This window comes from Clarias gariepinus, chromosome 20, assembly GCF_024256425.1.
Source record: "Clarias gariepinus isolate MV-2021 ecotype Netherlands chromosome 20, CGAR_prim_01v2, whole genome shotgun sequence".
Classification (NCBI taxonomy): Eukaryota; Metazoa; Chordata; class Actinopteri; order Siluriformes; family Clariidae; genus Clarias; species Clarias gariepinus.
In genome coordinates, this window is record NC_071119.1 from 11,757,501 (window position 1) to 11,783,491 (window position 25,991).

At 37.8% G+C, this 25,991-nt stretch overlaps 3 protein-coding genes across 3 annotated transcripts in view; 2 read left to right on the forward strand and 1 right to left on the reverse strand.

Moving 5' to 3' along the window:
• apela (apelin receptor early endogenous ligand) overlaps positions 1-3,728 on the forward strand; it is a 4,053-nt gene extending 325 nt beyond the window's left edge. Inside the window, exons 2-3 of the mRNA XM_053480356.1 lie at positions 1,629-1,718; positions 3,348-3,728. Coding sequence (XP_053336331.1) covers positions 1,629-1,717 — 89 coding nt within the window. The 3' untranslated portion in view covers position 1,718; positions 3,348-3,728. The remainder of the gene's footprint in view (positions 1-1,628; positions 1,719-3,347) is intronic.
• A 1,670-nt stretch (positions 3,729-5,398) lies between these two features.
• Positions 5,399-12,919, reverse strand: tmem192 (transmembrane protein 192). Its single transcript, XM_053480097.1, has 6 exons — positions 12,804-12,919; positions 11,882-12,034; positions 10,410-10,671; positions 9,418-9,555; positions 6,545-6,656; positions 5,399-6,015 (listed from the first exon to the last, which is right to left on the reverse strand). Exons 1-6 carry the CDS (start codon positions 12,831-12,833, stop codon positions 5,892-5,894), a joined length of 819 nt encoding a protein of 272 aa, XP_053336072.1. The 5' UTR covers positions 12,834-12,919; the 3' UTR covers positions 5,399-5,891.
• A 255-nt stretch (positions 12,920-13,174) lies between these two features.
• On the forward strand, positions 13,175-25,135 carry polr1e (RNA polymerase I subunit E). Its single transcript, XM_053480089.1, has 12 exons — positions 13,175-13,260; positions 17,185-17,288; positions 17,392-17,468; positions 17,995-18,080; positions 18,290-18,342; positions 18,425-18,569; positions 20,051-20,161; positions 22,135-22,228; positions 22,379-22,509; positions 22,658-22,736; positions 24,005-24,136; positions 24,874-25,135. The coding sequence occupies exons 1-12, from the start codon at positions 13,200-13,202 to the stop codon at positions 25,022-25,024; spliced, it is 1,224 nt and encodes a 407-aa protein (XP_053336064.1). The 5' UTR covers positions 13,175-13,199; the 3' UTR covers positions 25,025-25,135.
• Positions 25,136-25,991: the final 856 nt, after the last annotated feature.

Here is a 25,991-nt window from a genome sequence, read left to right on the forward strand (position 1 = left end):
AGACAAGTCTGTATTTTAGAGAAAGTTCGGATGTTTCCATGCCTGTTTTCTGGGAGCGCACCGTCATGATGCGCAAAAATGAACCTGCAGAGCAGAGTGCATGCGTGAAAGCTCTTTAATTCATTTAATACATGTGTAGAAATTAAATCTGTCAGATTAACGAAAGATCAGGAATTTTACATTTGTGATGTATTTGCATGATTAAGTTCCTAAATCAAACTTAAATGGGTTTAAATGGACTGTTGGAGAGCATCCGACGCTCTGTGCCGCGCACTTGCCGGTGAGGTTGTTAAAATGAAATGATAAATGATGAAAAGTCGGGCAGTACCAGGAAGCGATTTTGTGATTCATATCTTCATAGCAGATTCCAAGAAACGCCCTGAATCCTGTGAAATTCGCAGTTTTACGCACAGCCGAGCCATTACGCATTTCCGTTACTTTTTCTTTAGACAGATAAGCTGTGCGTAAAACACACATACAAATCATAATGTAAAAGTTTTCTTATGTCTCAAAGCTTTTTGGTGTAAAAAAAAAAAAAAAAAAAGGTTTTAAAGTTCTATTCCTGTAAGTGGTACCATAAGGTGGTGTATTAGTTGGTGAAGTTAAGGGTTTGGAGAGCAGCCAGAGCCAAAGGTTCACTGACTTTGGTTAGGGGTCACTGACTTTTAGTGCTTTTCTTTAAGTGCCTGAGCGCCTCTGAATTCCAAGAGGAAACCAGATAATACCTAAAAGGAGGGTTTTTTTTGTGCCAATTATGATTCATTGCTTTTTTTTTTTTTTTTGTATAGACGTTTAATAATCATAGCCATAGTTGTTAGAAATGCTTTTTGTTGTTGTTGTTGTTGTTGTTGTTAAATAATCCCCCCCAGGGTTAAGCCACATTCTGAGTGTTTTACAGCTGGTCAGGGTGTAAGCATGCATATGAGGATTAATTCAGTGTAACCCATAAATTCCAATGCCGGCGGCGGCTACGCGCAATTAAGCTCGTGCCCGCGGGCGCTCGAGCTCCGGTGCCCTATTGTTAGTCATGCCGGTGAACACAATGCGCGCGAGATATTAGCATACGGCCACCACTGAGGGCAACTAGAGAGGAATAAAGGAATAGTTCGGGGAGGGGGGGGGGGGGTGAAGGTGGGTATGTATGGCCTCACGTAGGCCACCTTTGCTTGTTAACAAATCGACGCTTGATTGATATATTGGTACAATTGTGATTTTTTTTTTCTTGAGGTAACGCCCCGGTGCTCCCTGACGCCCCGCCCCCTTTTTACTTTAAAAGCAATTAAAACTTTTGCATCAATCCTCACAGAATAAAACATCAAACATGGTTTTTTTTTAAAAGCTACATTGTAACATTTTTACATTCTCACAGAATAATTACTGTGAAAACACAACATGTCCACGTGAGAGAAAACATCGAACATGATGTTTTCACGTGGTCTTTTGCTACATTGTAACCTGTCTCACAGAATACAATAATTATCTTCAAATATGGACATATAAAGACATATTATATAAAAAAAAAATCAAACATAATGTTTTCACATAATCTCTTTTAAAAAGCCACATTGTAACCTTTGACATCAGTCCTGTAACTAAATGTTGCATTTCTTTTCTTCTTGTTTTTATAGATTTTCTGAATTTGCGGCGAAAATACAGGAGACATCACTGTCCACACAAGCGATGCCTGCCCTTACACTCCAGAGTCCCTTTTCCCTGAGGTATACACACACACACACCATCCTATTTCCTCTCTCACATTATCGTCATGTGTGCACAATAGTTACGCAGAATAACTTTTGAACTGTAGGGTCCAACCTTCAGTCTCGCCAGCCTTTAAATAGCTCTTTAAGTAGACGGGTATAAATGGTTGGCATTCTTTCACTTTAAAAAAAAACTACCGACAAATATTTACCACATAGTCTAAATACCTGAACAGAGTCCACAGGAAGACACCAAATCCTACTGTCTGTTATTTTAGAGTTCCACACTCTATTGTGTCTCTGTGTGTGTTCCGAGTCAGACAACCGGATTAATTAACAGAACTGTAATTAAGCTAGACGTAGTAAAGGCTTAGACCCATTTCTCCCTCTGTCTTTTTTTTCACTCACTCTCACGCACACACGCGGTGTGTAAACAGTTCTGAACTAAATGATGGTGTAATTGTGGCATCCCGCGAGGTTTTAGACTTTCCCTTAAGACTGAGAGGAGTAAACAAAGCACACACTCGCAAAAGATCACAAAAGAGCCGGTTCACTCAAATACAGCTCCGTAACAGAAACACACTTACACATACACACTCACAATCAGGAATTGCCCTGCCCCCGTATCTACCTGCCCCACACACTCACAGTAAAACACGGGTGGCAAATCAACCAAACACTTTTTGACCACCATGGCACCATATGTATAGAGACTAACACTTATCTATTCTACGTAGTGTCTCGTGTAAAACCTAGTGCAAAATTATGAATGGTCCAAACCACAGGGTTCGAGTCTCAGAGCAGAGAGGCGTACAGACTAGTCTAACCTTAGAGTTAGGCAAATTATACATACAGTAATTGATACATCTTTAAAAGTTATATAAGAATAATAAAGGTGCTTATTTAAAAGAGAATTAATTACAGATGTTGAAAGTATGGTAAGCTTTTTTTTTTTTATTTCAGCAAAACCTAGAACAGTAGGCCATGTTTCCAGAGATATATAACTTTAGAAAGCATTATGGACGAAACTGTAGCTGTAAAAGTACATCATCCTTTATATGCATTTCCCTTTCCTTTTTTAAAAAAAGGTATTACAGATAACTGTGAAGAAAAATAGATCTTGCATAATAAGGCTGCAAGATAATAATGATACAAAAAAAGTCATGTCAGTGTATACTGTATACCAGAAAACGTTTTTGTTCTCAAGTGCCTGGCTTAACACTACACTACAACGTGTTACTTCCTGCTGAACCATTAATCAGCACTAAGCTACTGAACCAGCAATGGGGCAATAACACACAACTTACAAGCCAAATTCAAAAACACTACTTAGTATACCTTTAAGGACGCACGTGTCGGCTGGGTGTTAATGTTGAAACGTGTGTGCGCGAGAAGCGACACTGTATCTGTGAGAAAACACACCCCGTGCCCCAGCCTACCGGAGCCGCCTACTGTTTTCAGACACTTTGGAAGGGTCGTCACCTTTCACCCATCCTCTCTGACCCCCACACAATGAGCCAGAGCCGGTCCAAAGTTAACAAAACACACGAGAAGAACAGAGGACAGGGATTACAAAATGAATAAATAAAAAGTGAAGATGTAAAACAGTTCACCTTGAACTAATTATGTTTTTTGTTTTATTTTCAGGTTACCTGACACCGCACAAAAAAAAAAAGCGATGAAGGATGAGTGTGTGTTTGGATTGTGTCAAAGCATCCAAATAGTGTGCTGGAGAAGATGAGTTGTACTGCCAGACGGCCCAAGTCCAACCGATCCTTCAGCAGAGTGGATAGAACACGGCTATGCAGTAAAGAACATTTTACACTCAGCTTTACGCCAAATATAAGGATCTCACCGGATCATGTGCCAAGGTTGTGAGATATTTGTGCTGGAGTTACTCTGTGTACAGTATGTGTGTGTGTGTGTGTGTGTGCGTGTGTGTGTGAGAGAGAGAGATGGGACAGCATTTAAGTCAACAATCACTGACTGGAACATGAAAAGTTTACAGCAATAACTCCAACATCTGAATCCCTACCCATTGTAAATAGTGAACATGAAATGTGTTTATATGTAAGTTATATGCACTTCAAATGGTTTATTATTCTTATTAAATAAAAATGTAGTTTCTTTTCAAAACCGTTATCTTGAGCATTTTCTCTACATAAAATGGTAAAAGTGTAAAAAAAAAAAAAAAAGCCGTAGATGTGATAAACATATAAAAGGCCTGCTTTTATACAATGGTGGCCATATTATTAGGACATCATATGCCATGTATTACAGTCATGATGTCACTAATTATCTTTAGTCTATCTGGCTAAAGAGTTGTGCTTAATAAAATTAGTTGGTTTAGTTAATGGATGGACCAAACACACAATATGGACAATAGTACTGTATTAGGACACACCTGTTAATTATTGATCCAGGTGTTTCAATCAGGCTCCTTATCCAAATGAAGAGCGATCTTAATGCTTCAGCATACCAAGTTATCTCGGACAATGCTACGCTTCCAACTTTGTGGCAAAAGTTTGGGGAAGACCCTTTTCTATTCCATTATGACTGTGCAAAGACTATAAAGACAAGTTCGGTATGGAAGAACTTGACTGGCCCGAACACAGAGCCCTGACCTTAACCCCATTGAAGACCTTTAAGATAAACTGAAACAGAGATTGTAAGCCAGGCCTTCTTGTCCAACATCAGTGCCTGACCTCATAAACACTCTGTAGAATGATGGGGGTATAAATTCCCACAGAAACACTCCAAACCACACAAATCTTGTGGACAGCCTTCCAAAGAGAATGGAAGCTAATGTAGCTGCAAAAGTCCATAATGAAGTATACAATGTTTGTTCACTGCAAGTTTGGCTAAATACTTATGTCCATATAGTGTCCACCTCAACTCAAACATGGCTAAAACTAGAAAATTCTTAAGTCACTTGCGAACTTTTCTGGCAAATTTCCCTACATGATCGTCAGGAAGCAATCAAGCAGCCATGGATTGAGCAAGTGATTATTTATATACAGTACTATACAAAAGTCTTCACCCACCCCTCATTTCTTTATTTTCCTTCTCACAGCCAGATGTCCAAGAGTTTTTTTTTATGTAATCAAAAGAAATATTTATGCATGCTTCTTGAAGGACTTTTTTGCCTCCGATCTTCCACTCAGTCCCTGTAGCTGACCAGTTTTAAAGGAATGCTTTTGTTAAGCAACATAATGAACTATGAATCATTCAAGCATAAAAAACATCTACCTTAAGGGATGAACTGGTTAGAAAATGGTGCAACTGAGGACAGATTATCAAGTCCATGATTAGTATACTGGTGATGCGGAATGTGTAGTGGTTGGAACAGATGAGAGGGGAAATGAGGTTGCTGCTGAGATTGTTACATGCGGTACCGGTCAAAACGTTGGACACACCTTCCAAAAAACATTGTTATAGAAGGTGTGTCCAAACTTTTGACTGGTACTGTAAAAAACTAATTTTTTAATTGTATCTTTAGGCACTTTGCAGCCTGTCGCAGTTAAACATTTGTTTTTCTTTTATTCATTTAATCTACATCATTAAACTGAATGTAATTTGATATGAAGAAATGAGAGGGGCTCAAAACTTTTGCACAGTACTCGCTCTCTCACTCTTTACAAACACACATCGTATGTGAATTTTATTAAAAATATCTGCAATAAATACACAAAGTAGTGTACACAATCCAAAATTTATTATTACAAAAAAAAAGTAAATAAAAGAAAATTTGTACAAGACGCTTTAAACTAAATCTTAACAAAAACTGTTTTAATCCCAATCAGACCTGACCAGTTAAAGTTATTCATTAGTACCCTTCAGATTAATAATAAATAAATAAAAATCCAAATAAATCTGATTATATGTAATACTAACTGAGTAATTTCTATACTTTTCTCAATAACTATTTAACCTCTACGCTAGAGGAATTTCCTGGTTGCTGGTTAAATGGCCGAAAGCTTTCTTCTTGCTATTAATTCCATATGGCGTCCTTTATCTTACAGGTCGTGTCACCAGGGAACCATGAAAACAATGTTAAGTAGAAGAAGCTCTTTTCCTGTTAAAACCCTTGTGATTAGTCGAGCATGGCCACTGCTGTCAGTCAGCAAACACACGCACAGACTTACGCGTGCACTGAAACCTTAAGTCAAACACTAAGAATCTTCTCATCTCTCAGTCTCTGGTCTGTCGTGATGTGAGCGTCAGGATTTTTTTGCTCAGCAAAGTGTTGTGCTGCTTCAGATACTCGATCATGTCCGCTTGTTTCTCCACCACTTCCTCGAGACTGGAGCCGTCTCTATTTTACACAACACACACACACACTGGGGGTAAGTCTTGAATAATAACAATAGAAAAAAAAAAGTTTAACTAAATGTAAAAAAAAAAAAAAAAAGTTTGACTTGAGGTCGCCACTAACTCAGGTATGTATGATGTTATGGAAATGCGGCGTTTCGGAAAGGAAACAGAGTTTATATGATCTGTTTACAAACCCCCCGGCGTGACCAGAGGGTGCGTTCGGGTGTGTGTTTGTTGGTGTGTGTTGGGCTCCACCTTTGAAGATACTAATGAGAGATATGGGGGTAAGAGATAAAGCGCCATCCTTCATTCTAAAGAGCGTTTGATTAAAGCTGGACAAACGCTCCTTAGCTACTGCGTGTCAATATTTAAACCAGGATTAAATCTTGTTTTGTTTCCTACATGATATGATTTACACAATTCCTATGTGCACGATGAACTCCATACATACATAATTATTTTCACTCTTAGGATCTCTTTGCATTAATTTAACGGATCACTACACCACGATGCATGTTACAATATGTTACCTAAAGCCCATCTCCGTGTGGGCACCACTGGAAGTAGCGGAGAAGCCGGGTGATCCCTCGCCTTCGGTGACATCCGGACTCGGGCTTTGCTTGTTAAACCTCGACACATGCACTGCAACACACAAACAGAAAAATGACAAATCAATTATTGGTCAAAAAAATTAATCATATCGTATAGTTGAAATTTTTTTGATTACAATTATAGGTGAAAGTGCCAAAATGCAAGATTGCCTTAAATCTCAGCATCATAAGCACAAATTATCTGAGATTATCCTTCTCTCTCTCACACACACACACACATAGTAAAAGCTTCTTCACCTGGAGGAAATGGCCTGCAATGGCCCATCTACTGCAGTGAACGAACAGACATCACCTTCAACAGACTTGATGTTCTCTCACACATACACACACCTAATCTCAATTTGTCTTTAAATACCTTTACACTTCTCCCTCACAGCGGCGTACTGTTTTAGCAGTGAGCAGAACTGTGTCAGTATCATGTGGATGGGTTTATTAAGGGTAATTAGACACTTCTGTCACCACACATCCAGAAGAGCTCAGGAATGCTTTTTTTAGGAAAACAAGACAGGCCGACGGAGCACTCCGCGAATGTGTCACATTCCTCATATCGCTGTTAAATAGGAGCGCTTCCCTCGGTTAGGGAAATAAACACGGTCATAATAACCCTAATCATGCACACATGCTTGCATGCATGCGCAAACACACACACATCACCTTTATATAAACAAGTGAAGTATCCTGTTTCACTTCAAAACCGATGGTCCAGAAAGATAACATACCCATCCTCAGTCATATAGCTGGTATATGAGTTATACTATACTATAAACAATATAAATGCTTTAGTTTCACTATAAAAGGAATACGAGTTATATTATAAATAAAAAAAAAAAAGTGACGAAGTATTGTATCCTGATTCTCAACGGTATTTTTAATACACGTGATATGTAATGCAGCACGGTCTTTGGGTTTGCTTAGAAACTGACAGCAAGACAGTTGTTATGTTCAGAAAACCGTTGAAAAAATTGCAATTAAAAATATCTTACAATTTAAAATTTTTAAGATTCTATACAAATCTAACATCACATCAGCTGCTTCCATAATAAATTTTTATTATTATTATTATTATTATGTTCTACACAGCCTAGGAAATTTTGCTGTTAAGTAATTTATTACAATCTAGGTTTTATGCCATTCTGTCACCCAGCTACCAACATTTGTTCTTATTTAGACATCCATTTAATTTAGCAAGTTTCTTTTTTTCCCCCTGTGTTATCGCTCATAGAATTTAGGAGGAACAAAAATAATTGCCATTATAAAAAAGGGAAAATCCCAAGAGGAAAATATCTTGAATATATATATATATATATATATATATATATATAAAATAATGTTAATCAAAGATAACATTAGATACATTGTTTGCAGATAACTTTGCCATCTGAAATGTCTAAAAATAAGCTTAGAATTCTTGTTTCAGTCATGCTTTATAATAATCAGACATTTAAAAAAATATATCAGATGACAGTTTCCTAGGGGTTGAGAAGAAACATGAAATTCAACAGATTACATTTCGAGTTTCCATTTTTTCTCTCCGACCTGTCTGTCTCTCGCTGTTCCCACGGAAAAAAAAAAAAAAAAAACCTACACTCTCTACCTGTTCGATCCGGAACACAAGAAGACTGCATCTACCCTGTGCATTAGGGTAAGACAATACAAGTCCAACTCCCCTCCTTCGCTCCCTTTGAAGGGCCCTAAAGCGGCTTTGAAGTGTAGAGGCGGCATACGGCCCATGCAGAATGCAGCATTCATGTTCAAATGAAGAGGCAAAGAGAGAGAGAAAAAGAAAAAGAAAAAGACAGAGATGTGACATCAAAGCCCCTGGAGCATGACTTTGGCCTAACTGCACCTTCCTTTAGGAAGAGATGGATAGCGGGAGATAAACGGATGCAGAGAGATGGGTAGATGGATAGGGGCTGTTCATTAGCACAATAAGCATGAAGCTGTACCATAACGTTTAGGTGATCGAGCAGATTGCTCTCAGGTTGATGTGTGCAAACCAAACAGCGTTTGATTTCACTTATACGAAGGAGCATGGATAAGCACACACTCTTAACTTAATCTGCTAACACACACACACACTTACACACTTGGATAATCTGTCGGAGGAATTCATTTAAACAGCACTGAACTTAACAGGGTGTGTCTCAATGCATGGTCGAACTCGAGGTCACTAATCATCCAAGGAATCCCAGCGCTGATACGAGAGTGTGTGCGTGGGAGAGTGTCAATAGCAGGACAATGCTATGGTTTATTAGGGTGGGGCAGCTTCAGGTTGCCTTGGGCAAAAAAAAAAAAAAAAAAAATGATCATCTCAGATCCCACTTATTTAATTCTTACTTCTTCTTTTTAACCTCTTATACACAATGAAGAATAAAAACAAATAATAATGAAATGAGTATGGAAAAAAGAGTATAGAGAAAAAACAAGAGCAAGAGAAAAAGAGAGAGAGATAGAAAGAGATAGAGGGGGAAAGAGAGAGAGAGAGAGAGAGAGAGGCCTCGCTGATTGTAATACAGCCTGGTGTGTGATCCTGAAGGGGATAAAGACAGTAGCTGAGGCATTGTAATGCGAGGCGTTTGCGGCAGGGGGGATGTGTGTGTGTGTGTGTGTGTGTGAGAGAGAGTGAGTAAGAGGGAGTCTATAAGAGTTTTATAATGTATATGCAAAAAAAAAGACCTTTAATGCTTCTCTTAGTCTTGCACTAAGGTTTAAGGTCAATTAAATTTCAGGGTCCCCCCCCCATGTTCATATATATATATATACACACACATACATTGCAAAGCCCAAAGTACCTGTATAAATTAGAAGGCATGTGATGGAGGCGAGCAGTTCCACGCAGATGACAACGAGCAGTAGATACACTGAAAGATTTTTCACTTTGCTATCCAACAGAGGCGCAGGAGCAATTATTATCAGGACTGCAGCGTTCCCTGTAGAGAGAGAAAAGTGCCCATTTACACGTCCACCCTATGGTTTATTAAAAAAACAAAAAAACAAAGCCTAGTTCATAGGGATGGGATCAAGAACACAAGCCTGTAGCCAATACTAGATACTGCCAACACTATGAAACAATTTGCCATAAATATTAAACACATTTGAAAATTAAATAAACACTGCAAAAAGAAAAAAAAAGTTTTATGCTTGGTTAAAGAACTATAAAAGATTCAGTTTTTAACAGAGAAAGTTGTCGATTTTGGCGCCCCCTGTTGCATATGAGAAAAACTGCAATGAAAACGTTGCAATGAACTTAAAGAAAAGTAATACAGTCATTTCTTTGTTTGGAATTGTGACTGCCTCATGAATTGTCTGAAACCTGGGTCAAGTTCATTTCCAGTTGAGAAAAAAACAACAAACAAAAAAATGTAATTATTATCTAGCAAAATGTAGTTTATTTTAAAAGCTTCCTTTAAAATGATGCAGGATTAAATTTCTGACCGGAACAACTTTAATAAGTGATTTATCTACACAAATGATCTGGAGTCCATGCTAAGGGCAAGTCAGAGTCACTGATCCACCTAATGGAATGTTTTTTTAAGAAAATGCCACATGGCAGAACATCCAGTACAAAACAGCAGCCTGAGCTCAAAGACCCTGGAGCAGTGAGAGCTATGCTTTTTGCCCCCCTAAAGTGAACTTATTTACAATAAATAACATATCCTGTGTATTTTCTAAAAAGCTGAGGAAATTGTGGCTTTTAAAATTTACTTACAAGTGTAAAAAACATTTGGCTGCAAATATGACACAAATGAAGGTGCTATTTCTGTGTCCTTGTGTGTATATTTACCTATGGAGTGTATAAGTAATGGCAGATGCTTGAACTTTGCAGTTTTCCTGTAAAACTGCAGGTATCCTCTTCGCCTCACGGAGCTGTGGTGATGCTGTACACATCTCTCAAAGAGAAAAAACAGTACCCACAGGACCACTTTCAAGAGCAACACCAGAGTCCTCGAGTCCAACTCCTTCAAAGCCGCTGTGCACTCTGCTGAATGAATGTCGGTTAACACGCACACCGAAGCCAGGGCCAAGCACACAATCACGTACAACACCTAGAGGGTAGGTGAAATGGGAAACTATGATAGTGCATGTAAATATACTGTCTGGACAAAACTATGCATTGAAGATTTCATTTAATCACATTTAGCTTTGATTACAGCACACAATGTGGTGACCAGTTTATGTTTGAAAATTATTCTTCTTGCTCCGAGAACCACGCTTTCAAAAGTGTCCTGGAATCCTAGTATATGCCTGTGCCATTAGGAAAGAAAAAACTCCCTAAATGAGATTACCTGGTTATTCAGGCCATTAGCTGACTTTATTTTATTGCCACATAACGTTGCTGAGCCTAGACCTGATCAACCCCAGATCATAACTCTGCCTGCAGAGGATTGTACACTATGCATGGCCACTATGCATGATAGGTGCATCATTTCACACTTTTCCCTTCTTACCCTGATGAACCCATCACTCTGAAATAGGGTCATTCTGAACTTGTCAGACAACACAACCTTTTTCTATCGCTCCAAAGTCCAATCTCTATGCTCACTAGCAAATTCAAGCCTTTTTTCTGATTAGTCTCACTAACAAGTGGTTTGCTTATGGCCACAAAGCTGTTTACTCTCAATCCTGTGAGTTCACATCACACAGGGTGTGTATGGAAATGCGTCTTACTGTTGATTTTTTACCATGCAGATTCAAGTGTTTAATTGATCACAATTCATGACAAAATCTCTTCCACAAAGTTGATGGTTCAGCACTATCCTTCCAGGTGGGTTATCCTTCCTTGAAGGGTTCTCAACCCAATTCCAGTCATTCCAACCTTCCTTAGTTGTTTTCTTTGCTTTATGCAGCTCAATAATTTGACCCTTGAGCGCCATGGTGAGTTTTATTTACATTGCTTGACGAATCAGTGACTGCATGCTAGCACTTACACCGACCATTGACAAGTTTACCTCAGGTGATGACACGGACACTGATATGGATGAGCTGCTAATCAATGTGAGAACTCATTTCCCTTTTCAGCTTATAATTCTTTACAATTTTACAGCTTTGTTCTTTGTCTTTAAATTTTTATATTGTCTTATTTAATGTAGACATTATCTTTTATTGTGTTTTTCCATGCAATTTTCTCCCCTTTTTTTTTCTTTGTGCGAGAACTTTGGTTATGAAAAGAGCCTATTTGACCAAAGAAAGTATTTTTCATGTGTTAACGCAGGACAAATCACTCATCACATGCAAAATGTCAATTTTCATACTCACATGCAAAACGGCCAATGTAACTGCTCCCCACGTAGTGGGTACTTTTTGAAACTCTCTTTCGATGGCCGACTCTAAGGAGTTCCGGGCTATGAGCGGGCCATCGATCAAAGGGTCATCCTCAATGCTTTGGGTAAGATTTGTGTTTTTGTTACTCTGAACACACACACACACACACCAATAAATTGTGCATTCATGTTACAAAATGAATAAGACTTACAATTCAGTTACAAGAATGTCCCCTATATAAAGACTCTTTGAACTCCAAGAGAACAAAAAAGGAGCAAATAAATGTGTATTAGTGCAGAATGCACAACAGCGACACCTCTTTTCATGTCGAGTATTTAAGTGCTTAAAAACGACCTCGAGAACTGTGGGCTATTGTCTAAACTGTCCTCGAGCGCTGATGGGCGATTTGCGAATGAGTCGAATGCGGGTCGGTTCACCGCTCGAACGAATCGAAATTAGGGGGGGTGCATGTAGTAAAGCCAGGAAATGTCGGCTAATATAAACACCAAAAGAATGTGTATATAAAACCTTGACAAGAGGGCGAGGTCAGAAATAGAAAGGATTTATTTAAATAAATGCAAGCAGTTTCATAGCAGTGAATCAAAAGACTCAGTTTCGACTCTTTTTTTTACCGCGTTGATCAAAGAATCGATTCAGTAAAGTGAATCCTATTAATAATTACTATTTAACGTTTCCATTATTTATATTGTAATTTTATTTTTATTTTTTTTGTTTAAACCGCCATTAAATACTTTTTGATTTTTACAGTTGTAACACGTTTAAAATGTTAAATATAAAATACACATAAATATCTTAATTCCAGACTAGCAGGCAAGAACAACAAACAACTATCACGTGAAAACGTCTCATGGTGGTGTAGATTTAAATAAAAATCATTTAAACATTTTATACGCACCGTTTTTGCTAAGAGTCGCTTTGAGTCCATATTTTTCTTCTCACTAAAAACAAATTAAGTTAAACATAAAAGGAAATAATTCTCGTTACAAGTCCAATATTTCCAGCCATATGTTTTAAAAATATTTTATTTCCGGATTCTAACTGTTCAAAATAAAAGTCTGATGTTGAATACAAAAAAAAATCTGATAATAAGAAACATATACTGTTATATTATTATTATTATTATTATTATTATTATTAAGAATTATAATAACTATTATTATGTTTTAAAGTGTATGGAATGTAAATATATATATTTATTTGAAAACTGGCATTTCTGCCGATCACCGCATGATGTCGCTGTTGACGAGCGGAGACTTTCGGAATCGATTTTTTTTCCTTTTGAGCAGCAGCAATGGCGGCGTCCTGTACGTGGAAACCGTGTGAGGAAACAGGAGTGGAAAAAGCTGTTATTGGTAAAGTTATCCGCACAAATAACACGAAACTGTCCGACTTTTTACAGGTTTTGTATTAGGGTTCAGTGTATAATTAAATTGTTAGCTGGTCATTACTTTTTCATCCCCACGTGGGTTGGCTGTGTCTGAAGCCACACACAGCACAGTTGCCATGTCCAGTACAGAGTGTTATAAAGCTGATTAGACATACTGTTAACGTTACACTATATGTGGTAAAATACGTTTTAATAATATAATAGAATAGAAAAAATAATATAATGTAGCATTTTTTTGTGTTAAATTCCCTCAGTAACACATGACATCATTCTATGTTGGAGTTTCTATGGAAGTATAATAGTGCCAAAATCCCTCAAAGCAAAATAGCAGGTTGAATTACATGAACTGAAAAAAACGTGTTGCAATAAATATGTTTGAATTTTTCTGCATTGCAATTTGATCTGAATTGAAAAAAATCCTTAGAGCATTTACAATGTTTGAAATTTTTGCCACTGCAATTTATTGTGGTTGTATATTTCAAGTAAAAATGTAATCCAAGCATTTAAAATTCAATGCAAAAAGATTCAAGTTACCAAATTCCAGTTCAAAAATATTTTCAAGTGTTAAAAATACAATCTTCATTATTTTTCAATCTTACAAATTCAGGTCGATAAAATTCAGGTAACAAAATTCAGGTTGCAAAAATTCAGGTAATAAAATTCGGGTTGCAAAAATTCAGGTAACAAAATTCAGGTCACAAAATTCAAGTCGCTAAAATGCAGGTCTTTACATCCGGGATATCACAGGCAGAGCAGTGGAGAGCCGATTGCTGCTGTCCGTGCCGCAGTCTACTTTAAAGTGTGCTTCCTGCTCCCTGTGCAGTCTACTTCTCAGAAACTACTTACCGATCGGAACGCAGCCCTCTTAACTAACAGGCCGGGTTGCCAGTTTCACAATAAAGTGTGTATGTGTTAAAATTACTCCTCTGCCGTAAACACTATATTCAAAGCAAAGCCAGCGCTCTTTCATTCACACGCGCGAGCGATGGGTTTCCCGCCCCTGAGCTCGGTGATGTACATTCAGTAACCAGATGTGATTAATTTCCTCAGCAGCAGCAACAACATACATGCTGTTTAGACTTTGTTAAATTTATATTGCTTACAAATAAAGGTAAACACAAAAACTTTGTAATTAAGAAAAACGTAAAGTGTGGATAGTACGGTTTAATGTCAGTCTGATTAAAATATAATATAAATAAATTATATAAATTATTTTATGCAATGCAATTACAACATTTCAGTTTAATATTTAGTATGAAGTCATAAGTCTTCATGTAGTTATTCAAACAGTTAGTAGTATATATGTATATGTGACTGTTTCATATGTGTGTGCATGAGTGAAGTTTGATTTAAGCTTTATACGGCGACTCATAAATACCTGTCGCACTGTGACATTGTCACATATAACATTGTACATCAATAGCTGCACTGCAATTAACCCCATTTCTATTTTTATTGTAATTTATATTTATTATCTTTATATACTTTTTATATATAGTTTTTGTCCATCATTGCAATAGTAACTCTGGTCAGTTCCCACATCACCCTGTGTATACTGACTGTATACTGACTGTAAGATATACAGTGTGGAGTCTAAAACCTGTCTTACTGTTACTGTCTCTATTGCTGTTGGATATCTGGGATTTCCTTCGGGATCAATAAAGTATCTATCTATCTATCTATCGTATATATCTGTCTTTATTCTTTGTCTGGAATTGTCCCTATCAGTTTATTTGCACAGAGTCAGACTTCTGCAGTTACTCTGGTGTCACGCGCTGAACTCATGCTGTTTCACTGCTTCCTAAATTTGTTTCTGCTGCTGTACAGAATTTTTCCACAGACTGTAACATTACCGAGCTCAGGGGCGGGAAACCCATCGCTCGCGCGTGTGAATGAAAGAGCGCTGGCTTTGCTTTGAATATAGTGTTTACGGCAGAGGAGTAATTTTAACACATACACACTTTATTGTGAAACTGGCAACCCGGCCTGTTAGTTAAGAGGGCTGCGTTCCGATCGGTAAGTAGTTTCTGAGAAGTAGACTGCACAGGGAGCAGGAAGCACACTTTAAAGTAGACTGCGGCACGGACAGCAGCAATCGGCTCTCCACTGCTCTGCCTGTGATATCCCGGATGTAAAGACCTGCATTTTAGCGACTTGAATTTTGTGACCTGAATTTTGTTACCTGAATTTTTGCAACCCGAATTTTATTACCTGAATTTTTGCAACCTGAATTTTGTTACCTGAATTTTATCGACCTGAATTTGTAAGATTGAAAAATAATGAAGATTGTATTTTTAACACTTGAAAATATTTTTGAACTGGAATTTGGTAACTTGAATCTTTTTGCATTGAATTTTAAATGCTTGGATTACATTTTTACTTGAAATATACAACCACAATAAATTGCAGTGGCAAAAATTTCAAACATTGTAAATGCTCTAAGGATTTTTTTCAATTCAGATCAAATTGCAATGCAGAAAAATTCAAACATATTTATTGCAACACGTTTTTTTCAGTTCATGTAATTCAACCTGCTATTTTGCTTTGAGGGATTTTGGCACTATTATACTTCCATAAGTTTCTCTGATGTGTTTAGTGATTGGTGGCTGTTACTGTATTTTTGTGATCCCATAAGAACGGTGACGTCACATGGGGACATTACTAAGGCAGTTAGATGAAAAATACGTTAAATTTCTGGAATTTCAAACAGATATAATAGTTGTCAGCGCACCCTTTTTTGTCCTGAATATTGTAAGGTTCCAAATGAAAGATCTACGAAGGTGAAGAACGTGATGGTGTGAGCAGTGTCGGCATCAAAGTTAAAGTTTTGGAATTTAATCTGTTGGAAAGACTAAAAGTGCGTCAGTCTTTAAAACGTGTGCTGTAATTTGACTTCAAAGTTTTGCGATTTAATGGATCTTTTGTTGGCTTATTCATGTAACCGAATTAAGTAATTCTTTTGGTTTCAGTATGTATTCCCACTTTTATTTGTAAATCATCTTTTTTCACCTGCTCCTGTTAGGGGTCACCACAGCGGGCCATTTGTCTCTATCTAACTGTCTACCATATTTTCCTATGTCATTCCAACATCTTGCATGTCTTTCCTTGCATGTCACATCCATAAACCACCTATTGGACCTTCCTCTTCTCCTCCTTCTCCAACATCCTCCTCCCAATATACCCCTCATCCCTCCTCTGCAAATCTCCAAACCATCTTAATCTGGCCTCTCTACCCTGCACTGTCCCTTTTATATACTAATTTATAATCCTGTCACCCCTTAAAGCAAATAACGGCATGTTCAGCTCTGCCACCTCCAGCTTTTCTCCCTGCCTTTTTTGTCAGCGGCACCATTTCCAAACCGTACAACTTTGCTGGTCCTGACTACCGTCCTGTAAACCTTTCCTTTTCATTCTTGCTGATATCTTTCTGTTACAGATCACTTGCAAATGTTAAATAATCTAAAATGGATGAATTTCTTGAAAAATACTCGTATTTTGTAAAAGCATTGTTTCATCTTCTGTTGAGTTTATGGGCGATTGGTGCAATACTGCCACCTGGTCAACGGGCTTGTGGAGCAGAAGTAAAGAAGATGATCATGTTGTACAAGACATGAAGTTTAAACATTCAACAAGGCAGTTACACAGCCTTTCAGTGTTTTTTATTTATTTATTATTATTATTTTAGTGGTTTTGAACAATTCAAATTCTGTAAACTGAAAAGGAGCTCATCGTTGAGAAAGACTGGTTCCAAGTTGAAGAGTAGACAGTAGCCTACAGGTTAGGAATTACAACTTCTGACTTGGTGTTGGACACTGCGTAAATCTCACTGTCACCAGAGTCTTGGTCATGTCAAAAGTTAACGGAAAATATAAATTCTTTATCTTTGTAGTGAAGTTTTCCAATGGACAGGTAGAAAACGCTGATCAGCTGAACTTCAGGCTTTTCAAACACTGCGATGAGGTCAACCCGAGAAAGAAAAGCAGGCGCATCGTGGTAAGCAAATAAACTTATACTTAAGGGAATATTAGCGCACATACGAGGGTGTATGGGATAGTGAGTGACGATGAACAAGATATCCAACTTCTGTGTATTCCAGGCTGCAGAATCGGACCGGCTGTCTTATGTTGGGAGCAACTTCGGCCCAGGCTCGCTCCAGTGCAACAACATGTGCAGGTGCATTGGGAGTTCTGTGAGGGGCTGCTATTTTAAAAAATGTCAGAGTAGGGCTACACAACAAGCTACACGTGTAGCTTTGCCTTATATGTGATTTTTTTTGCTGCCACCTTATGGTATAATTGTGTAATTAATTAATTAAAATTAATTACTTTTAAAAGGCTGTAGAAAGTGCACACAGTAAGTCCTTTACATGCAAACATTTGGGTTACAATCTTTCAAAGATATGAACATGAATTATGCAACCATCAGCAGAATTCTAAAGAACACTGTACTGTAATACATTGTGTATAGGCAATTGTGTTTAGTATTCTAGTACTAGACAATGTTTGTTGGACTTACAAACAAATTGGACTTACGAACAAGCTCTCGGAATGGGACTTGTTCATACATTGAGGACTTGCTGTAAACAGTAAAGGAACAAGAAACAGAGGAACAAACTTGTCCTTATTTAATTAAATATAGTGGATTTTGATATGCTTTTAAAATTTTTGGCATGATGTAAGTGAAGTTTCTCTGATCACAGTTATTTCATTGGTGTCTTGGACAAAACCACCATGCAGATGAAGGTGCAAAGCGCTCAGCTTTTTAACCTGCAGCCGGTCATACCAGGTACACACCAACACACATAAACACACACACGGCACAAACTTTCTATAAAATCCAAGCCTAAAACGGATGTGTATGTCAGTAAAATTTAAAAAAGCTTTTCTGAACCACACTGTACCATAGGCATATGCTCGATATTTGTCAAGTACTGTATATTTCAATGAAAGAAAAAAAAAAAAGCAGAAGGGATTTTTTTTGTCTTATCATTCTAGGAGAAACAGCAGCACATGCTGAGGAAAATTCAACTAAAACATACAGAGAGAAGGTAAGCCAGTGTGTGTACAAACATTTGCTCTTAAATCTATACACTGTTGAATTATATTGATTTGAAATACACCTGTTTGCAGTTGGACGCTCTCATCGAGGCATTCGGTACGACGAAACAGAAGCGTGCTCTGAGCTCTAGACGGATGAACGAGGTCGGAAATGACACTTTGCAGAAAGCAGTGGCTCGCGCCGCCGGCAACATCATAGACCAAAAAGGACTTGAAGGTAAAAACACGTAAACATTTTTTGGGGAAAAAAGTCATCAAGCCTAATCACAGGTTTGTGTTAATGCACTCGTTCTGATACCTCATTGTTTCTGTAGTAACTTGCATAGTGTTGTTTTATATAATCCAAGTCTAATAATGAATGTAATTAATATGCATTTGTTTAGAAGGAGTCTCCAGTGCCAGTGCTTTGTCAAGCCTGTTAAACCCTGAAGTTTTTAAATGACAAAAGGGATCACCAAAACTTATTAGGTGTTCCACAACAATAATGGAGGAAAAAAGCAAGACTGAAAATGCAATCACTGGAAAGTTGCTATTGCATTTTATTAAAAAATTTTTTTTACTTCAGTTCCAGGTGGTTGTAATAACTCCCAACCGTCATTATTTCACTAAACCAAAAACAAAGTAATCTTTAGTTCTTACTTAATAAGAAAAATATGGGAAAACAAAGTCATTTCCTTGTCATGTGCTGTACAAGATGTGGCGAAATATAATCCAGGTTCTCCATTGTACAAATACGAGGGCCAACCTTACTTTCTTGGATGAACTTTCTTGGGAATAAAGCCATAAAACTGATCGATATTTACAGAAGACTTCAAACACAGTACGATAATAAGACTCTTAACCGCAGTAAACCATTTGAAAGAAGGTCAGACAGAGGTGGCTCAGAGCGCACTGCAGTTGTTAGATGAACGTTCGGCGAGTGGAACACCAGGTCCTAGAAAATCAACAGATAACTTGTTGCAATTTGTGGAAGAGACGTATCTGTGTGTAGGGAACTGTACACACAATCATTCACCAACACCACTGGAACATTACAGAAACACTGCTGTCTTGGCTCCACTATGACGTCAACTCTGTCCTGACTCTGAGTTGGGAATAAAACCCTGAGTTGACTAACCCTAACCCTGGGCACACACACACATGTTCACGTTATGCTACAGGCAATTTGGGAACGCCAATTAGCCTAATCGGCAGGTCTTTAGACTGTGGGAGGAAACTGGAGTACACGGAGGAAACCACCAAGCACAGCGAGAACATACATACTCCATGCACACAGAGACAGGAATCAAACCCAGACCCTGGAGGTGCAAGTGCTAACCATTACACTACTGTGTTTAACGCTCCTTAATTCTTCCTAATTAGAAGAACCATTGTGCGCACTATGCGATATTGCGGTCACTTCTCTTAAACATCTTACTATGCCTTTGTGTTGCCTTTTTTCATGCATTCTTTATGTGTTCGGAAAACAATTCTGGCCTGGTTGCCGGTGTTTATAAGTTTATACTGTATGCTGACAAGTTCAGTTTACAACCAATGAAATGTCATGCCTTTTTAATTATTAATTTTTGTACTGCATGTACAGAACCATGACTTCAAACCAAACAGTGGCTCTTGTGTACCATAATGCTTTTCTGATATATTCTCTCTCTCTCTCCCTCCCTCCCTCCATCCATCCCTCCATCCATTCCTCTCTCTCAGCATTACAGCAGGAAGTGGCAGATTCACAGGCTCTGACTGAATCCACCGTCTTCCTCCCACCCTGTAACAAGGACGCAGCTAAACGGGAGGACGTTTACCCATTTGATGACCGTATCCTTCTCAAGTTGCTAAAACTTCTGTCAGTCTGTTGAAAACATCCTGCTGTCATGGTGATCGTCGTCACTGGCTTGAACATCTCCGAATCCAAATACAGTGGAACCTCGGATTATGAGCATAATTCGTTCCGGAAGTGGGCTCGTATTCCAAAACACTCGTAAACCAAATTTAATTTTCCCATAAGAAATAATGGAAACTTAAATTATTCGTTCTACAGCCCAAAAAAATAAATACATAAAAATAATTTATACAAAATATTAAGTAAAAATAAAACAAATTAACCTGCACGTTACCTTTCAAAAAAGTAAAAAATAAATCTCAGCCCCTCCTGTCTCCCCCTCCTCATCTTACACATTAAAACGTTTTCCTCTCTTTTAAACACACTCACACACACATTAACGGAAAGACACTTGTTCTCATCTAAATTATTAAAGCTTCTTTGCATTTTTTTATGTTGCTCGCAACAGCGTAACAGCCCGTTAATTCATGCTGGTGTAATGATGAGATGGACAAACACGTTGATGCCTGTTCTTTTATTTTCTGCATTGTCAGGTTATAGTACAAACTTTCGGGTGGATCCTGCACTTAAATCCAACTAAAAAAACGACTGAAGAACAAAACTCAGGCTCTATATCCTAACTTAAATCTCAAATTCGCGTTCACACACACCGGACTGCATTACCCACAATACATCTCCCGCACTGGACTACACCTCCGTAAACAGCGGTCATAAATCAACGTCTCTCTCCCGCTACACTGTTTTATCTAAAAAAATAAAAAAAAAGCAATAAACATCACTAATGACACTCGTGTGAGTGCAAACTAACAGAATCAATGCTGTAAATTAAAACAAACAAACAAATGACCCAGCCTCTGAAAAGATTTGCGAGTTTCTTTGTAGAGTAGAGTGTGTGTCTCTTGCCTTCATTTCTGTGCGCGCACGTGTGTTTTTGTAAATGAGGGTTAAACGCACACACACACACACACACACAGCCGGCACAGTGTCTAATTACGCTCGCGCGCACACAAACACACCGCGATGAGGAAAAAAATTAAATTTTTAACCCGCACGCACACGTGTTTTATAAGAAACAGTACACGCGCTTCCGAACACAAAATAAAATATGTTTCACACACACGTAGTCACAGTGTTATAGTAAACAGTACATGCGTGCACAGATGTTGATTATACCAGTAAGAGACGAGCACTAAGACCCAGCAGGGGAGACGATTCCGCAGCGCAAGAGAGAGAAAAACCGTTGCCTCAGTTGTGATCATGTGACGCTCGGCGTCAAAACAAGAAGCGCATGCGTGAAACATGATACTCGGTGCTCGTAAACCAAGAAAATGCTCGTTTTTCAAGTTAAATTTATTAAAAATCTTTGCTCTTGCGGAACGCTCGTAAACCGCGTTACTCGTAATCCGAGATTTCACTGTAAAGAAGTTTGATAGAAAAACAGTGAACTTTGGTTAGGTTTGTAGGGTACATGCAAGGTTTTTGAATTGTAAACACTAATAGTAATAAGTAAACCGGTTTGTATGAGGGTGAGTCAAAAATGATCCGCACTTTTTAGCTGTAGAATTCATTTTAATTAACTTTTAGAATCGACAAATACATCGTTGTTGTTGTTTTTCTTTTTTTTAATAATCTCGTTGCTTTTACAATACATTTTGTCCATCTGTCAACATGCTTTCGTATCGTAATCCCTCATTAAAAGGTTTTTTAGGCTGGGCTGCGAGACACAATGCACTGCTGTCCTCATTTCTTCATCAGAAGTAAATCTTCGTCCTCGTAGAGCTGCTTTCAGGGGACCAAACAGGTGAAAGTCTGATAGAGCGAGATCAGGACTATAGGGAGGATGATTTATACTACTTTTTGACTCTCCCTCATATTAGAAGTGGTTTAGAATTTTATTGAAGAATTAAAAATTTATATTGCTGATTTAAGTTCCTAAACTTTACATCAGTGTTGTCTCCAGCCGAGTTTGACTCGCTCAAGCACCTGGGTGAGAAAATGGCGGAACTGACTCCTGAAGACCAGCTGACCAAAGACGGCTTCTTGTAAGACGAGTCTCATGAATGTTTCAGCTCTAGTAATACTCTTGTTAACATATTTGCATCAAATAGTAACAATAATGCCAGCGGTCTCTTTCTCACAATGCAGCTTACGCATAGAATTCTGTAGCTTGAACATTTTCTTTTGTTTTTTAGTCCCCAGACTGTGAAAGAGATTTTGACGTGCCTCCCTAAAGAGGGGGAAGAGCGAGACAGACAAGCACGCTGTGCCTGGTATCTCTCTTTCCTCATCAGACTTGCACAAGTGAAAAAACTAGACCGCAAGCGTAAGTATTGCTTGATTAGGCTGGTCACTATTGCATCATCTTTGTCTTTGTAGTCCATGATGCAAAATGGTTCCAAAAGATAGATCAAAAAATATGTTGGACAGCTTAACATAAACATGTGCTTTTTAATGTTTGTCTGTTATGCCAGTGGGTGAAAATGAATGTCCACAAGTCATCTTCAGGAGAGTCCAGAAGAACTTTACAGTGGAGAGTTTCGACAAAGGAAGGTTTGTGCAACTTAACCGGTGCAACATAAGGCCTTTAGGATTAAACTGCAACAAAAAAATAACTTTTCACTATTTTGACATCAATTTCTTAAATCGTGGTGAATGAAATCCAGTATTTTTTCTAATTTGCGTACACAGCTTTGTCACCGATTTAAAAAATGGTATAAAGTATAGTTCCTCAATTATTTGACTAGTCTTCAAAATACTAAGCCAGAGTTTCCCAATGTGTGTGCCGTGAAGGTCCTGAAGGTGGGCCACGACATATCAATTACAACAAATAAAACTTTTTAAAATAAATTTGTTTTAATTTTTTATTTTGGTAATTCATTTTGAAATGCCTATTAAATATTTATAAGTACATATTTGCATTATAAATATATGAATAGTCAATAATAATCAGACATAATAAAACCAAGCCATGGGATTTATATGAATTTTCATTTAACTGAATCTATTTTTAGAGCAGAGCATATCCTATGTCATTTTAGTGAGGAAACATAATTCATAATCAGAATAAACATTATGGCAAAAGGAAAGCTGTTAACGGAGCACCATCATTAATTTCCAATAGACAATATACAGACTTAAAATGTGTATATATATATATATATATACACATACACTTTATTTGTATTTGCATTTATTGCTTTTTACACTGTATTTGGGTGAACTAGTATTTTCCTTTTAATAATTACTTTGAAATTATTCTGTTTATTAAATAAACATATAGTAGTAATACTGTATGTAATAGAGAACTACTTTTTTGAGTTTCTTGTCGGTCAATCGGACATATGATCAAAGGTTTGTGTGGACCATAGGAGATATTCAAATTTCAAATTGTGCCGTGGCCGCCTTAAGTTTTGGAAAAGGCTGTATTAACTATTTGCTATAAATCTTTGTTCACCTAAACAAGGCGAACAAGAATTTAACCACAGGAGTTCTTATGAAAGAAGGATTCCAAGTAAAGTCTGTTTTGGACACTAAAAAAATTTTGGGTAGTTTCCAAAGGGTTTTTAAAGAACCCATAGTATACATGTATGCTGGATACTGAGCCTGATGATAATGATTATTATTTAAATTGTACAATATTGGGTCCATGTAAATATGCATAGTGCTATTAAGTCGAAGAGTAGAATATATTTTTCATGTTGTGTTCATAAGTACTATATACATACGTATATAATGTACATAAACTCTGTACAATGTACTGCATATAACACTTTTTTTTTCCTCCACTTATTTAGTTTTTTTTTTATTTCTTCTCCCAGACTGAAGAACACAGTGACCGCCTCTACAGTCATTAAGATCGCGTCCCACTGTCTTGCTTTGCTGCTTCATATTGAGGACCAGAAAGTAGACCTTACGCTCTTGCACAGAGACCTGTCCATCAGCGAGTCCAAGTCAGTCTTACATCCCACCAAACAAATATTTCTGCAAAATACAGATTTTTATGAATGCATTTATATGAATTCATATTTTAATGCAGTGTTATTGTTGTAGCATCTAATAATTTCTTGAGTAACAGCCTATATTACACTAGAACTCAGTATAGTTTGTAATATTCTCCCTATTTAAACATGCGTATATATAACTGTGTATAGCTCTTATAAAGTTATGAATAATTAGTTTAGAGTAATTATGTTGAGGGGGGGGATGAGAAGAACTTAGTGCTCCCACATTAATCACGGCTCTACAGCCAATCAGGGGTGTCTGTGAGCTCACACAAGCGGAAAGAGCGGATAACGCTGTCCTTAGAGTGTGTTACGCCACCCCCAACAGTGCGTGAGCGAGCAGTTAGAAAATATGCGGTTGGTGATGTCACATGGTTCGGAGAAAATACATGATAGTCTTCAGCCCTCCCTCCTGAGTGGTAGTTGTAGCGTTAATGTGGGAGCCCCCTAGTGACAAGAAGGAATTGGATACAACCAAACACACAAAGCAATGCACCCGTCATGCATAGTGTCCACTGTACAAGCCTTTGGCGGCAGTGTTATTATCTGGGGTTGCTTTAGTCGGTCAGGTCTAGGCTCAGCAACGTTACACGGCAATAATATAAAGTCAGCTCACGTTTATTTTCACTTCTCATTATTTTTTTTGTATCGTAAAGTCTAAGCAGACAATTGTTGTTTGTCTTTAGGATGCTGGAGGTGGCAAAGGCCATGGGACTCACACTTTCTCGCCAATCAATCCACAGTTTGGAGGACGACCATAGGATGGCCTCACTGGTGCTCCCACTCGTACGCTACGAGCGGCGCATGGAGAGCCGAAAGCGTAAGAAAATGAAATAAGAGCAATGAATGAATTGTGCATTCTGTCTGTACAGCTCCAATTCGGATGTTATTAAAAGGATCCCAGTGAAGCAGTTTTGCAGTTCATAATAAACACTGTTTGTCCGTTTATTAGAGCATGCTGCATATTCTCTTAATTGATGCGGCCCCATGACTCACTACACTATACACTTCCATTAAATGTGGTAGAAAGACAAATGAATGAATGCAAGCAGGTTGTGGACGTTTCCATGTCGGGAATAAAAATGAGTCATTTTCTTGTAATGAGCATGTTTCTTGGTCGCACCACGCAGAAGCCGGATCCAACCCTAATACACATGGCTCATCAGAACAGGACCCAGGTGTCAGAATGGAGCTCATTTCCTGACCAGCCTGTGGAGCATCTGTTTATAGGAAAATAATGACTTGCCATTCTGCTCGTGTGATGTGTATTAGTTCGAATATGGTTTGGAAAGAGAAGTCAGGTTTGGATAATTACATCTCCGACTCATTTTTCATGACTCCAGTAGTAATAGAAGTTTAAACTTTTATATAAAAATGATATACGTATGGTTAATGTTAAAAATAGTGGAATGTGATAATTAAACAGTTTTATAAGATCAAAGTGACGCTTTGAATGTTATGTCTTAATGCTGCATGTTGCTTTATAAGCATTATTATACACATTTATTAGCAAAACTGTGTTTTTCTTCATCTACAAGGGGTGTCCAAGTCAAACCGGGACTCATGATGCAATTTCTTGTGAATGATGATCTCCTGAACATTCAGTGAGTAAAACACCTGATCCGTGTAAATTAACGAATAACTTGTTGGAACTGTACAGACAATCATTCACCAACACCACTTGCACATTACAGGAACTGTTACAGGTGAAAGTTATTCTAACATTACCCATACAGTCCTGACCTCACTGAAAACCATTTCCACATTTTTGGGTCAATAAAGGAGTTCCTGGGAGGCCAGAGAT

Bases quoted from the DNA above. Each gene is read 5' to 3' on its own strand.
- polr1e (XM_053480089.1), top strand. From the start codon at position 13,200: ATGGCGGCGTCCTGTACGTGGAAACCGTGTGAGGAAACAGGAGTGGAA. The intron at 13,261-17,184 runs GTAAAGTTATCC...TTATCTTTGTAG, and splicing joins AGTGGAAAAAGCTGTTATTG to TGAAGTTTTCCAATGGACAG. The intron at 22,737-24,004 runs GTTTGTGCAACT...TTCTTCTCCCAG, and splicing joins GAGAGTTTCGACAAAGGAAG to ACTGAAGAACACAGTGACCG.
- tmem192 (XM_053480097.1), bottom strand. From the start codon at position 12,833: ATGGACTCAAAGCGACTCTTAGCAAAAACG. The intron at 12,035-12,803 runs GTGCGTATAAAA...GTGTGTGTTCAG, and splicing joins AGCGACTCTTAGCAAAAACG to AGTAACAAAAACACAAATCT. The intron at 10,672-11,881 runs GTGAGTATGAAA...CCTACCCTCTAG, and splicing joins TTACATTGGCCGTTTTGCAT to GTGTTGTACGTGATTGTGTG.